Source organism: Patiria miniata, unplaced genomic scaffold (assembly GCF_015706575.1).
Source record: "Patiria miniata isolate m_02_andy unplaced genomic scaffold, ASM1570657v1 HiC_scaffold_9, whole genome shotgun sequence".
Lineage (NCBI taxonomy): Eukaryota > Metazoa > Echinodermata > Asteroidea > Valvatida > Asterinidae > Patiria > Patiria miniata.
Window position 1 is genome coordinate 26,445,961 of NW_024037076.1, and position 14,905 is coordinate 26,460,865.

General features: G+C 42.2%; 1 protein-coding gene across 1 annotated transcript; it reads right to left on the bottom strand.

Annotated features, from left to right (window-relative positions):
* Nucleotides 1–3,202: 3,202 nt before the first annotated feature.
* LOC119720259 (juvenile hormone acid O-methyltransferase-like) lies at nt 3,203–14,187 on the bottom strand. Its single transcript, XM_038189881.1, has 4 exons — nt 13,907–14,187; nt 8,824–9,134; nt 6,619–6,754; nt 3,203–4,719 (listed from the first exon to the last, which is right to left on the bottom strand). Exons 1-4 carry the CDS (start codon nt 14,079–14,081, stop codon nt 4,553–4,555), a joined length of 789 nt encoding a protein of 262 aa, XP_038045809.1. The 5' UTR covers nt 14,082–14,187; the 3' UTR covers nt 3,203–4,552.
* Between the last annotated feature and the right edge of the window lie 718 nt (nt 14,188–14,905).

Below are 14,905 nucleotides of genomic sequence, written 5' to 3' on the forward strand. Positions count from 1 at the left end.
TTTTAAAGGGCACTTGTTCAGAAAAAAGGGCATTTGTTAACAAAAGTAGGACACTCTTTACAAATATTGGGGGGGGGGGGGGGGGGAGTGATGGCGAAAAAAGGGCATTTAAATGGAAAAGGGCAGTCTTTACATAATATCGGGGGGTTAAAATCCCTTATGCTACTAAACTAAACACAGTGGCAGTGGCCACAAAAAAATGGGCAGCATAAGTTAAACTTTAGCTAGTAAACCTTTTAACTAATTTTCTGCTTCTTAACAATTAGACAATGAAATCGAATTTGAAAGACCTGTTACACTCTTGACTTTCCCTGCCATTGACTTGGTTTCGTTCCCTGTACCGCATCCCACTCCCAGTACCGTGTCTTCCGGTCTGAAGTTGAACTCCAGTTCGTCGATGTGTAGTCTATGTAATAGACCATGGCGAAAATAATGTGTGAGCAGATTTGCTGATTAATTATGCAAGACCCCGCCTCTTGACCTCCTAGATTTTGACCAATCAGCGGGCTCTTTCTATTTCGGGTCTTCGGTCATTCACCAGTTGCGCGTCATAGACATGGATAAGAAACTGTGTCACGGCGGTGACGGCGCTCTGTATCATGTTACGCGAATGCGCGCCCGGCTGTTGTTGTATTACAAAACACTGCATTCGAATTGATCAATCACAGTTTAAGTCCTGATTTAATTGGGAATGAAATGACGGTCATAATTTAGTAAAGTCGACTCCGATTGGCTGGCGCGCGGCTTGCATAAATCTGCATGTCTAGACATATCAGACGTTATACAGGAGTTGGCTCCGTGGATAACGGGTGATACTCAGACTAGTCAATGTGTAGCCTTTAGTCAAGTCCCACGCGCCTATACCTGGACCACCCGGACACGTAACGCACCCAGGATGCTGGCACGTAAAAAGACTAAAACGAGCGGCGAAGCCGAGAGGGCCCTTACTACCTCGTGGAACTAATCACTTATTCATTTATTCACGTAATATAAATCAAGCAATATAAACCAATCATCTAACGGTGGTTTGCGGTTACCAGCAACAGTATGCGCGCCATGGCGCGCGTGCTGTCTGGCGCCAGACGACGGCTTATTTACGTTAGTAATTCTGCATTTGAATTGGTCAATTCACAACGGGTAATGCATTATGCATGTCTACCAAATCGGTAGACAAATGTAAAGAAAAACATAAGTGTTCTCCACGAGAAGGTAAAGGCCCTCACGGCTTCGCCGCTCGTGCTAGTCTGTTTACGTGTCAGCATCCGGGGTGCGTCACGTGTCCGGGTAAGCGCGTGGGACTTGACTAAAGGCTAGTTGATGTGTTGCATGATGACGGAATGTTGGGGAAATCTGCCAGTGCCATCCCCGCAGAAGTCGTTACTCGCCGAAATTCATGTCGGATGCTTTTCACTGGTCTAGAAAGACAAAATCGAAATAGTATGGTATGGACGACATCTGTGCCAAATTTGGTGCTTTTGGAACAATCTGAACCCAAATATCCCTAAGACCCCCGACTAAAGGGACATTGTTTTGCCTCACCCTGTACAAGTTCATTTTTAAAACCATTAAAAAATTTAGTAAGCATACTTTTTTTCCCCATTTTTTTTTTTACAACCACGAGGAAAGACTTGACTTAGCCTGAAAAAAAGATGGCAATAAATATATTTAAAAAAGACTTGAAAGCGTGTTATTTCCAAGCGTGCACGACCATAAATTCAAAATTGATGCGGACATGTCTGGGCAGAGACTTACTCCCACAGCGATCCAACGCCAACTGCCACAAGTCTTGCAAATAATCCTCCAGCGCTGACGCTGGTAATAACGATGTTTCTCCAAGACATGTCTTCAAAAACACTGTTGAATAGAAGAACAAAATCAGGAGATTTAGGCATGCGCACGTGTGTGCACATTATCAGCATCCAGACTCCAACCGGTCTTAAACATGGTGTTTAAAACCGACCAAGCATATATTTATTCCCTTATTTATATTGCTAAATCTTGCATTTTAACTGAATTTCGGACAGGACCAGTTCGTGCCTCCGTACTTCACACTGCGCCTCGGCCCAGCCACACGCTTTGAAGACTTTCCGCGTTTCTTGAACCGATAGGTCCCCAAAGTGTGGGGATAGTCCTGAAAGACAGAACCAAAACAAAGACTATAGTGAATACACCTCATGCTTTGTCAAAAATGCAGGTGACTTTTGCACGTCTTCAGTTGACAGCGAGGCCCGTGAAAACGAGGTGTATTTTATAATGATATCGCATATCGCGTAACATGATACAGAGCGCGTGACACATGTTTTTTTCTCCATGTCTATGAAGCGCAACGGATGAATGACCGAAGACCCGATATAGAAAGCGCCCGCTGATTGGTCAAAATCTAGAGGTCAAGGTTAATTAAGACACGGTTGACTTGCTATGGCATAATTAATCCGCGAATCTGCTCAAATGTAATAGACCATGGCTTTCGCCGTTGAGGCGCGCCGTAAAGCACTCGAAATATATCCCGGCGCACGCGATTATATGGGTACCCGGACGGCTCCTGTCATTTTGCACGTGCATGACTCAGAGTACCAGCGTACCTTGCGTGACCTCAGAAAATCAAAAGTACGTTTGTTGTGTTGAGGCAATTTTTCCCCTCAAATTTCTTGGTGCCCCGATTACGGGCCTAATCAACGTTGCTGACAGTGCGCCCTCATTTAACATACAGTCATGTTTCTTAATATCGTACGATCGACGTACAGTTTTGCGACCTTTTTATTTATTATTTATTTATTTCTTATTTCTAATTTCAACTGGGTGGCCCATTCAGTGGAATCCACTGGTCTCCCATGGGTCCCAGCATACATAAGAGACTATAAACCTCACAATTCAATTCAATTCAATTCAATTTATTATTAACCATCATGATTAAAAACATGAAAATCAACACCCCGTGTGTTAAAAACAGTTTAAAAGACAAGAACAAATCCACAACAATTAAAACAGCTTACAATCACACTCAAACACAATATGAATACAAACGAGTACACCATTATACAGTCTTATTTAAAATAATAAAATCATCTTTTAAAAGTGATAATTAATTAATTAAAGTGTGGTATGACTTGGGCAAGTAGATCTCTTTAAAAGCGCTGTGTATTTGTACGTGGAAGCATGATTTATTTAAAAAGATAAAATCATCTTTTTAAAAGTGGAATTAAAAAGGTGGCATGAGTTGGGCAAGAATGATCTTCTAAAACGTTGTGTATTTGTGCGTGGAGGCCTGACTCTCCCAGATTTTTGCACAGTTACCAGGTGATGAATTGGGTGGGTGGGGTCCTGCATGATTGACTTGAGTTTTTTCAGTGTTACCTCCTGAAAGATGACACGAAGGTCTCCAACATCCATACCAATCACCTTAGAAGCAGTTTTGGTTACACGTTCGAGCCTATATGCATTCCTAACCGTTAGAGAGCCATGCCACACACATATATATATCATCATTAAAAATACACATTCACATAAGTCACATTAATTTGAAAAGTCATCAAGCATAAGAAATAAGGACCCTCCCATAGCAATTACCAGAAGCATTAATATTAATTCACCGATTAAAAAACCCACAAGTATGCATATGAATGTAATGAAAGATAAAACTGACAACACATGATGTATAAAAAGGCCGACATCTTAAAAAATCTACTTATTTATGCACATTATGAACCCTCCCAAAGCTAATTACCAGAAGCATTAATTTACATGTTCAAAACCCACAAATATGCTTATATATGAATGTTATGGAGGGGGAAAAACCTGACAACACGTGATGTATAAAAAGACCGACCTTATACAGCAGAAAAGAGTTAAAAATGCAACCCCAAAAGACCAAAAAAAAAAAAAACCAAAAAAAAAAAATACATTACACTAAAAGAATTACAAAACTACAATATTCATCAAATGTTATATTTTGCGTAATAGCGATATGTTTTGGAGTGTTTTCATAGAGATAATGTTGTAATACTTAAGTATTGAAAGTCTGAAAGAAAGAACTTGGCAAAACAGGAATAATTTTTCTTTTCCACGTCCCAAACTGTGATTTCAAAGGTGGTCAAATGGGGGTCCGTATAAATACCATGTCGGCACTTCGTTGTGGATGTATCTCTTACATCAGACCTCACATGTGTAGCGCCTAGCATACTCAAGATGAATTTTTACATCAGACATCATGTGTGACCTAAAACTTCCGGTTGTGCGACCGCCATTTCCAGTTGTGTGACCGCAGCTTCCGTGACACACAGACAGACATCGTAGGATCGATATTTGAATATACTAGGATTGCCACTTTTTTGCCATTATCACCACGTATTGTGCTAGTTTATTACGTTTACATGAAAAAAACCCCAACAGTCAGCAGTCACCAATGTGGCATGGAGAGACCAGGTACAATTCATAAATACCTAAGGCAGTTCCTATTCCTGTTGGTCGGGAGCCCGTCACGTGGCCGGTCGTAAACGGTGGATAAAACAACCGGCTGGCTGGTCTACTTTGCCAGTGTCACATGAAATTTGTCTTATTTCCAAGCGTGTACGACCATAAATTCAGCAGGAATGCACACATCTCCAGGCTGAGACTTATCCTCATAGCGATCCAACGCCCACTGCCACAGGTCTTGCAAATAATCCTCCAGCGCTGCCGTTGGTATCAACGGGGTTTCTCCGAGACATGTCTTCAATACCACTGTTGAAAAGAGAGAAGAAAAATCCAGGAGATTTACGCGTGCACAAGCGTGTGCACGATAGTCAATAAGGAGATAAAAAAAACCCACCGATCTTAGCCTTCAAGGTGAAGAATTAATGAGTAAAATATTTTACGGTCCCACTATGTTCCTTTAATTATGGGCAGTGAATTAACCAGTTCCTTTTTATCTTCATTCTCAAACCAGTTCATTAAACAATTATGCTATATTGAAAGAAAAATCCCAGCAACATTTAAGATAAACGCCAATTTTCTGAAACACTTTGCAGAGAAAAGGCATCTTTTTTGCGATTGAGGGCGCTGAAACTGCGCAACTTATGGGATATGGCCTACAAATTAATAAACAAACGAAGTGTTAATTAAAGTAAGGTAAGTTTTAAATAATGGCAAACTTTAACAACATGCGTTTTATACTTCAATTCCGTTTGTTTTTACCTCCATAACTGTGTCGTTACAGTGTCTCAATCCTAAAAAAAACAACCCAAGATGGTTCTCGAACCATGTGTCTCGCCTGCTTTCGCGATTATCTGTAAAGAGTTACCTTTGACCTTGATGATTGACCTTTGACATCATTATCATTTGAAGGTTCCCATGTTGCATCTATGACCTAAGTTTGGTTGCAATTGGACTTTAACTTTTGAAATAAGACCAATTTTACATGTTCAGCCAATTATACAACTTGACCTCATATGACCTTTCACCTTGGTATGTGACCTTTTTTCATTATTGTATGAAAGTTGCCATGTTGCATCTACGACCCAAGTTTGGTTCCAATTGGACTTTAACTTTTGAAATGAGACCAATTTTACATGTTCAGCCAATTAAACAATATGACCTCATATGACCTTTCACCTTGGTATGTGACCTTTCACCTTGGTATGTGACCTTTGACATCAGTATCATATGAAGGTTGTCAAGTTTTGAAATGAGACCAATTTTACGAAACTTTAACCAAAATACCACATACATTATATACTACATACATACATGCACACACGCACACCCACACCTTTGTTTTACATACGCTATGTGGACATTCCTTTGTTTTCGTGTAGTTAAGAAAATTCGGTAAAAAAAAATAACTTTACTTAAACTATGAAAACTCTTTCAACCACAATTTTTTTTCTATGACTCCCTTTAGTGTTTCTCTTCATTTTGTCACGGATAAACCTAACCCCAAAACTGCCTCTAAACCTGTTTTCCAGAGAGGGCAAAACTTTATGTGGACACGGCTTAGTCCACATAACGTCAACACAACCTGCATTATGTGGACATCTTTTGTTCACAAGTCCTCATAGTGACTGTAAGACAAACTCACGCACACAAACGTGTTCACCGTCGATCGTGGACGTCCTATTGTCCCTCTTTTGTTTGTACTCTAACTTTTTAGGAAGACTCCCATAGGTTTTGTACACGACCCCAATCGCGGACGTATGGCGGACGGATGATGGTGTAAATCCAGGATTTTCTTTTGTTCCTCTTCCCTTTTCCTGTGTTTGTACTTTATTTTTTTCGCAACAGCTCTCATTGGTTTTGTACACGTTTTCCAACCGAGGAGTCCTCGATTCGGTTTCTGCCCTCGATTCATCGATGATGTTGCACGTGTGTGTCCTCGATTTACACCATAAACAAACGCACACACACACACACACGGACAGACAAAGTGATTGCATAGTCTCTTTCCTGAACAAAGTTCAGGCGAGACAAAAATAAGGCCCTTTTGAAAGTCTGGGCTAAAACGTCCTCGGTTGATATCGTTGATACTGCTATAGCCTCTTCGACTTCGTCCACTGGTACTGGTATTAAAAGGAAATTGTTGATTGCACTCTTTTAATCATACGTGTGGTTCGAAAGCAATCCATTTTGTTTGCAAAAGCTTACATTTTAACTGAATTTCAGACATGACCAGCTCGTGTCTCCGCACTTTACACTTAGCCTCGGCCCAGCCACACGTTTTGAAGACTTTCTGCGTTTCTTGAACCGATAGGTTCCACACGAACATTGTTGACTTGTAGTCCTGAAAGACAAAAGCCACGGCAATACCTCTGTTACCGTTCTGTCCATGTCAAAAAGGCCGGCATGTGATTTTTACACCTCTTTAGTTAACATTGATTTAGTTTTGTAAATGAATTTTCTATAAACACAGCCAATTACTTACGTAGTTTCGTTTACGTTTCGACTAGTTTCACTAGTCATCCTCAGAACGAAGCACCACCAGTCGGCTGGTGGCGCTGTTTCCTGTTGCGGCCACTAAGTGGTGGTCTGGCCGCTTGTGTCCTCCCCCGGGGTGGTACTTGGGGTATGAGGGGGTCCCATATGTGTGACAGTTCATACCCTCCCTCATCTCTAATAAGAGTTGATCGTCGTCTCCTTATCCATAGACTTCCCCGTATCAAATGTCTAAATTTGTCGCCCTCAAGCCTGTGCAAGATTTCGCTATCTGCCCAATTCATCACATGATTGTTGTCTCTAGCGTGTTCTGTTATGGCCGATTTTGTATTTTTCCCTACTGTTGATGTTTTTCTCGCCCTCGTCATGGTTCCAGATGTTAGCTTTTCTACTTCGGTCTTATGTTCTTCGAACCTTGTGCCAAATTTTCTTCCCGTTTCCCCGATGTAGGATATTTGGCGGGAAAGTCTAGGGATAAGGAGACGACGATCAACTCTTATTAGAGATGAGGGAGGGTATGAACTGTCACACACATATGGGACCCCTCATACCCCAAGTACCACCCCGGGGAAGACACAAGCGGCCAGACCACCATCTAGTAGCCGCAACAGGAAACAGAGCCACCAACCTAACATTTCGTTAGTACCTCCCGCCCTGCAAACAGGACGCATGGGATACGCTGATGAGCTTCGCAAAATCTTGTGAATGAAGTGATCTATGACCTATGTATAAAGCATCTGGCTGCAGCTGTTCAAGACCGCAGTTAGACAACAGTGTGCGCAAATGCTATCCGAAAACGTCCCATACTGCACACGTTCCATACCGGATGTGATTTCTGTTTCATTGCGGACCATGTGGACACAATTTTGAGCGTCGTATAATGCAATCCGACCGTTCGTGATTCGAAACGGAGCCTGAGCAAGTGACGGGATTTGTAAATTTACAACAAAGATAAGTTTTACAGAATTTCCTACATTATTTCGCTTTTCAACAAAAACCCCTCTAAACTGGAATAAAAGAGTAGTGACTCGGTCTTAACGACCGTTTAAAACCTTGCAGAGTCATGATCGTGCATGCGCGCAGGTCACAGGTCACGCCCAACCAATCAGAGCGTGAATTCATTAGAGTATCCCAGCGTCCTGTTTGTAGGGCGGGGGTACGAGCGAACACTAACATCCGCTTTTCAATTTTTCTCACGACGGTGTGAAACACGCCGTGGGCTTGAGCTGCTTATGTTGGTTGGTGGGTGGTTGGTTGGTTGGTTGGTTGCAAGGGCGGATACGGGGGGGGGGGGGGGGGGCGGAGGGCCATGCCCCTCGCCCCCAAACGAACCCCTGTTTTGGTTTTTTTTTTAAGTGACGTCGCAATAAAGGCAGGCAATGAGTACACCTGGAAAAAAATTGGTTAAAGTGGTCAGAAATTGCCTCATATCACACCACACTCGTTTTCGTTTTCTGTACTCTCCAGGTACGTACCGGTACGGCCCCTGTCACATGAAAATCGGACTCGTATGAAAATCGGACTCTTTTTCCCTTTTATTGGTTAAACCCTCTCACGTGACCGGTCCCTCTCCTATTATCTATGCATGAGCATGCGCAATACCACCAATGAGTCCGTATTTCATAAAACCTAAATTCATGCTACACCGGCCCGAGTGCGTGGACGGTGCCGAAAGCCGTCTTCATGACCCGACCGCCGTGGGTTCTACCACTTGGTACTTGTTTCTATGCTGTTGGTTATGCTGTTCTATGCATGTTAAGACGAAATCAGCGACACTGTATAGTTAACAATTTTCATTGGACTGAGATTCGACCCGTATTATGAATGCATCTCGATCTATACGCAAACCAAACAACAAAACTAATCCCCAAAAAGCTCGATCCAAGTGCATTCGGAAGGATAATTGTCTAATTATACCTGGACAAAAGCACCCCACTTCTCGTGACTTTTCAAGAAGGAAGTCGCTTGGTGCAGCATGAGGAGGTCATCGCGGTTGTCGATGATAAATAGTGCCTGCCCGCCCGGCTTCAGACACGCCGAGATGCTACGGAGCGCTTGGGTCTGCTCGGGAAACCAGTGAAGAACGAAGAAACAGACAGCTTTGTCGAATCTCTCTCGCCAGTCCGGGTTGTCCCCCACGGCTCGGGCGTCCCATTGACTGTATGCTACGTTTGGTGCCGAGTTGGTCTTAACGGCCACGGCTATCATTTCCTCTGAAACGTCAATACCTAAAGGGAAGGGGAACAGAGTTAAGGCACTCTGATTGCCCTTACAAAAATGTCCCATGGCGAAGCCATGGGATCCCCATGGGACCCCATGGGGAACCCATGGGAATCAAAGGGATACACACGGTGGTCTCTTAAAACACCATGGCGATCTCTTAAAACACCATGGTGTCCAATGGTGTCGCATGGGAACACCATGGGCAGCTAAAGAAACGCCATGGTGCCCAATGGGAACACCATGAGCAGCTACTGTTAACCCTTGGCACCACCATGTGGTCTCATGGTGGGTCTCTTTAAATACCGTGGTGGTCTTTTAAAACACCATGGTGGCCCATCTGAACGCCATGTATAGTCAAAGTAACGCCATGGTGTCCAATGGGAACACCATGGACAGCTATTGTAACACCATGGCACCACCGATTTTTATATTTTTGGTGTCAAAAGATGCGCAAAGCTCGAGGCTAAAAAGTCATAACAGCTCGGGTCGCGAATTTTTTTTTTTAAAGGCTATCGCGGAAAAAGGCGAGGGGGGGGGGATTCCGCCCCCCGGCCCCTTTAGGGTTAAGTCAAATGAAAAATGCAGTCTATTTTATGTAAAGATTTGGCACTTAAAAAAAAATGTGGATAATTTTAATTCATTTATTATTATTGAAAACAATTTATTATCAAAAATTATGAAGATACTGTGATTTTATGGTACAACTTTTAAGTGGTATTGAAGCCGGATATATATTTTTTTAGTCATAGAGAGCTTCGACACTCCCCTAGCTGCCGTACGTGGGACAATCACCCTCCGAGTCCCAAGATGGCCACTCCTCACGTGTGAATATAATTGACATCGGGTAAAAACATAACGCAAATATTTGATATTGCTATGGAAAGGTACTGGGGAAATAAATTAAGGTATATATTCTGAAACCAGCCATGGGAAAAACCTCATGGTGAAAATTCCTTGGGAAAAGTTCCATGTGGTACATGGGGTTAATTCCATGGGAAAAATCCAATGTGATACATAGGGTTAATTCCATGGGAAAAGTCCTATGGGAAAAATCCCATGTGGTACATGGGATCAAAAACCCCACATAGCACCATGGGGAATTGCCATCGGGCGATCCCATGGGAAATCGCCATGGGACATGATAGTATAAGTGGGTTTTTGGTGTAGGTTCAAATTGCTGTTGATGCCCAAATGCGAGCTCCTGTGGAACGATCGGTATTTTGTGCGAAGTTTATCTGGAGGATAGTGTACACGTCTTTTAGACGTGTTTAAAAGACCGGTAGAATGGTGAGACAGGACACGCCGTATTTAAAACTACAAACTCTATTAATGTTCTAATCACAAGTGGCGGCGCCACCGGAAGACGGGGGAGGGCGGGGGGGGGGGGGGGCATGGGGAATGGCCGCATGGGGGAATTGCCCCCCCCCCCAAACAAAAACCGGCAACCATCGGAACTGGCCCTAAAATGCGGTTATTTTGTACATAGAAACGTATTATAGTTTTATTTGAACAGCGCCCCCAAGCATCGAATAATATCCGGCCCCACCCCCCCTGGTTTTTTCCCACGAGCGGTGATTTTTCAATTTTACACACGCCCCCATTATAAATTCTTTCCACTTGCACTCCCTCCGATTCTGACATGAATATTTATCACACTTTGTGGAAGCATAGAGCAAGTTCCTTGCTCTATGGTGAAAGACACTTGGGTTGTCGGAGTCTTGTTTTCCCTTAAACTATATCCCAACGATAAACTTTGAGAACAAAAATATTCGGTGAAAAATTGGCGAGCCCATATAGTTCATTGCACTAAATATCCATTAAGTAACAACAATGGTGTGACGTTGTTCTTTTCTTATGAATAAACGTAACTTTCCCTTATAATCGTGATCCATTGACGATCACTGCTGGAGAAAAAATGTGCAAACCGTGACGTTAATAAATAAAAGACTCTTTCAACAATCAGCCAGCAAGCGTACTACGCATTCGTAATGCTGTGTGGTGTACAACAACAAAATGTACATGTACATTCACTCAATCAATCTAGTTTATTTCATAACTTCATAATGAAAACATATTTAAGTACGTAACTTAATAGATAAACAAAACATAAAAGTAAATGACAAAGATAAGTAACAAAGATAAATAAAAAGCAGAGAAGTTATAAGGAAGTTGTAAGAAGTCCAAGGACTTATGAAACACTCCCTTTTAACCCCCCCCCCCCGAGAGAAAATCCCAAGTGTTCCCGTTACACCCAACTACCCCACCCCAACCTAAGATGTTCCATTAACTTAATAAAGACAAGAATGTATGTATAAAACAATGTACAATGTAAACACTGTGAGAGTGGTAAAGTAGTAATAAACAAAATAAACAAAATCAATTTCCTTGCAAGTAGTTTCTATACAATGTTTTGAAAACTCTGTTAAAGACTTCGCTTCAAAAATGAAAGATGGCAATCCGTTCCAGAGTTTGCAGCCTTGATAGCGAATGCTGTGTTGGAGAGCTGTGGTTTTACATTTAACTTGAGTGTATTTATGTTTCGAGGACCGAATATTATATGTGTGGTTGCTAATTGAAAAGAAATTGTTAAAAATAACAGGAAGGTTGCCTTTGTGGTAATTATACATAAATACCGCAGTTTGCATGTGGTTGATGTTGGATACTTCGAGCACATTATACTTCCTAAAGCAATCCTGCACGGAGTCACTATACTTCAACCCTGTTATGTATCTGAGTACATGAACTATAGATGTACATGTACATTATACTGTACAAGAATACCCACACCGAAAACATACAGTGTATGTACAGGACATCTATATCTTCCTTTTCCCCCCAATTTATGGAATGGGGGAGGGGGGGGGGGACACTGCGTATGCCATACGTACGGGGAGGGGGGTGTCTAAAAAGTCGGCATTTCGTGCATATCATAGGAGGCTTTATGGGCTATATAGCTGCTCGCATATAGTTTCTCGAGAAAACAAACTCACAAAAAAATCCACCTACGATAGCCGGAAAAATAGGTGCGTCAACACCTCCTCCCTGGAGTAGCCCCATAAATGTGGCCAATTTACTGGACTGCCTCCGTAAACAAAGGCCATGGGCGTCAATCCTGGGGGGGGGGGAACCCCCCCACACACACACACTTTTTGAAGGGTGGGGGACACAATATCAAATGTCCCCCCAGATTTTTGAACTCGTGTCTCATTTACAGGGCCCTATTATGTACTTCAAAGCATCTTTTGCTTAGAAAATATTGGTTAAAGTGGTCAGAAATAATTTTTTGCCTCAGATAGCACCACAGAGCATTTAGACTCCATTTTTTTCCGGGGCCATTAAGCGGGCACCGAACCCCACGCCTGTAGCTCAGAATTCTGGTAGCTGATTCAATGACTCCAACCTCGAAAACGATGTTCAAATAATTATCTTATGCCTTTAGCTGAGAAAACCTCGAAAATTATGTTTAATTTATTATTTTTTGCTAAGAAAATTATTGGTTAAAGTGGTAAGAAATTGCCCCAGATCACACCACAGAGCATCGAGAATCCATTTTTGTTTTCGGGGCCCTTAAGCGGGCCCCGAACCCCACGCCTATAGCTCAGAATACCGGTAGCCGATTCAATGACTCTACTGAACCTCGACAACGATGTTCAAATAATTATCTTTTGCTACGAAAATATTAGTTAAGGCATGGAGAAAAGTGGTAAGAAATTGCTTCAGATCACACCACAGAGCATCTAGAATCCATTTTTTGGGGGGCCCTTAAGCGAGCCCCGAACCCCACGCCGTAAGGGCTTCGCGCTTCGCGCTGCCATCAGTTCTGATCAAGGTATGCCCCCCCCCCCCACTTTTGAGAAGCGATTGTCGCCCCTGACAAAGGCCACACTTCCACATGAACAAAAACGTGTCGAACTTTGTCAAATTTTGATTTACACATTTAGGCTTAGTTTGTAGGTTTTTTTTGGCTTTAGAAGCATACTCACCCTCTTTATAGGCTAATCAGAAAGTGCTGCATTTTTCAGATGTCTAATTTTTGTGAAATTTCATGTTGAAATTTCGACAAACATGTGCAAATGAATCTGGAAATTTCACGAAAAATAGACATCTGAAAATGGCAGCACTTTCTGATTAGCCTATAAAGAGGGTGAGTATGCTTCTAAAGCAAAAAAAACCCTACCAACTAAGCCTAAATGTGACGGAGATGAAACTGGCATATGGCAAAAAAATCGGAAACGTCGAACAAAAATACGTGTCCGAAATCTGGGCCGCGCTGCAGTTACACACATGTACAGTACATGCATGTACATGTACAATACACTTGTACAAACAAAACTATAATACGTTTCTATATGTCCGATCAGCGTTATGGCCTGTGTTTCTACCGTTGAAACACTCCAATAACGACTGGTGAAAGAGATTAAAAACTACGTTCGCGATGACTTTAACGTGCCATTTCCATCAACTTTTCTTCGAAATTATGATTGAAATAAAATGACATTTTGTGAAAAAATCGTTACAAAATCAAATTTTGTGGGACACATTGTAAGAAAATTGAAAATTTCGTTAGAAAATTCAAAAAGTCGGATTTCCGATTAAAATCGAAAAAGTTTCATCTCTGACATTGTGAAAATCAAAATTTGACAAAGTTCGACACGTTTGTGTACATGTGGAAGTGTGGCCCTTGTTTACGGAGGTAGTCCAGTAAATTGGCCACATTTATTGGGCTACCCTGGAGCAGCTGGCGACGCAGAAGCCGAGGAATGGAACTGAATCTTACCTGTTACACTCTTGACTTTCCCTGCCATTGACTTGGTTTCTTCCCCAGTACCGCATCCCACGTCCAGTACCGTGTCTCCTGGTCTCAACTCCAGTTTGTCAATGTGTTGCATGATGACGGAATGTTGGAGGAATCTGCCATCCCCGCAGTAGTCGTTACTCGCTGAGAAATTCATGAGAGATGCTAATTTTCACTGGTCGAAACAGACTATGAAAGTAATCAAAATCTTTCGGAACTATGACTGTGTCTGAACATCCCTGAACACTGAACTGTCGGGTATCAGACGCGTCTTGCATCATCAAATCCTTTGAGGTCAAAATGACCCGGCCCCTGTAAACCAGACAAAGCGCGCAGTCGGCCAGCCTGCACCTCGGGGCACGAGGTTGGAAATCGGGTGCTATATGACCTTGGTCATAGAGATAACAAAGCCCCGTGTCGACGTCATGTCCCGCACACAGCCCTGTTTGACCTCAGTTTCTTGTCCTGAGGTCACGCACACATAGCCCAAAAGCGTACGCGAGTTTTTACGAGATGTATTCGAGACTACAGAAAAACACAAAAGTACCTGGATACGTGCGTGCGCACTGTTTGGCCAAGATGGCTAAATAAGTGAAAAGTTGAAATCGTGTGCTTTATTTTGATACCAAAAATAACTGCTTTTGACAAATATAAAGTGTTATTACGGCCTGTCAAACAAAATCATATTTTATATCAACAAAAGCGAGGGCCGATAGTTTTTAGGTGTACATTCGATTCTTAAATAACGGCCAAAAGAAATGGTAAGGCTTAGTAGTATTTTTGTTTTCTTGGTTTTTTCAGCATTTTCGAACACAAAACTTCAAACATGTCAGTGTAACAATATTTGATCTATTATACTAACCCCCCAAATAGTTCATTTCTGAAAATTACAGCAAAAGCCAATGATGTACATTCCCTTTAACTGATCACCCTGCATAGTGACCGTTTTAGCCGATTTTCGGCTAACTTTGACATAGTTTT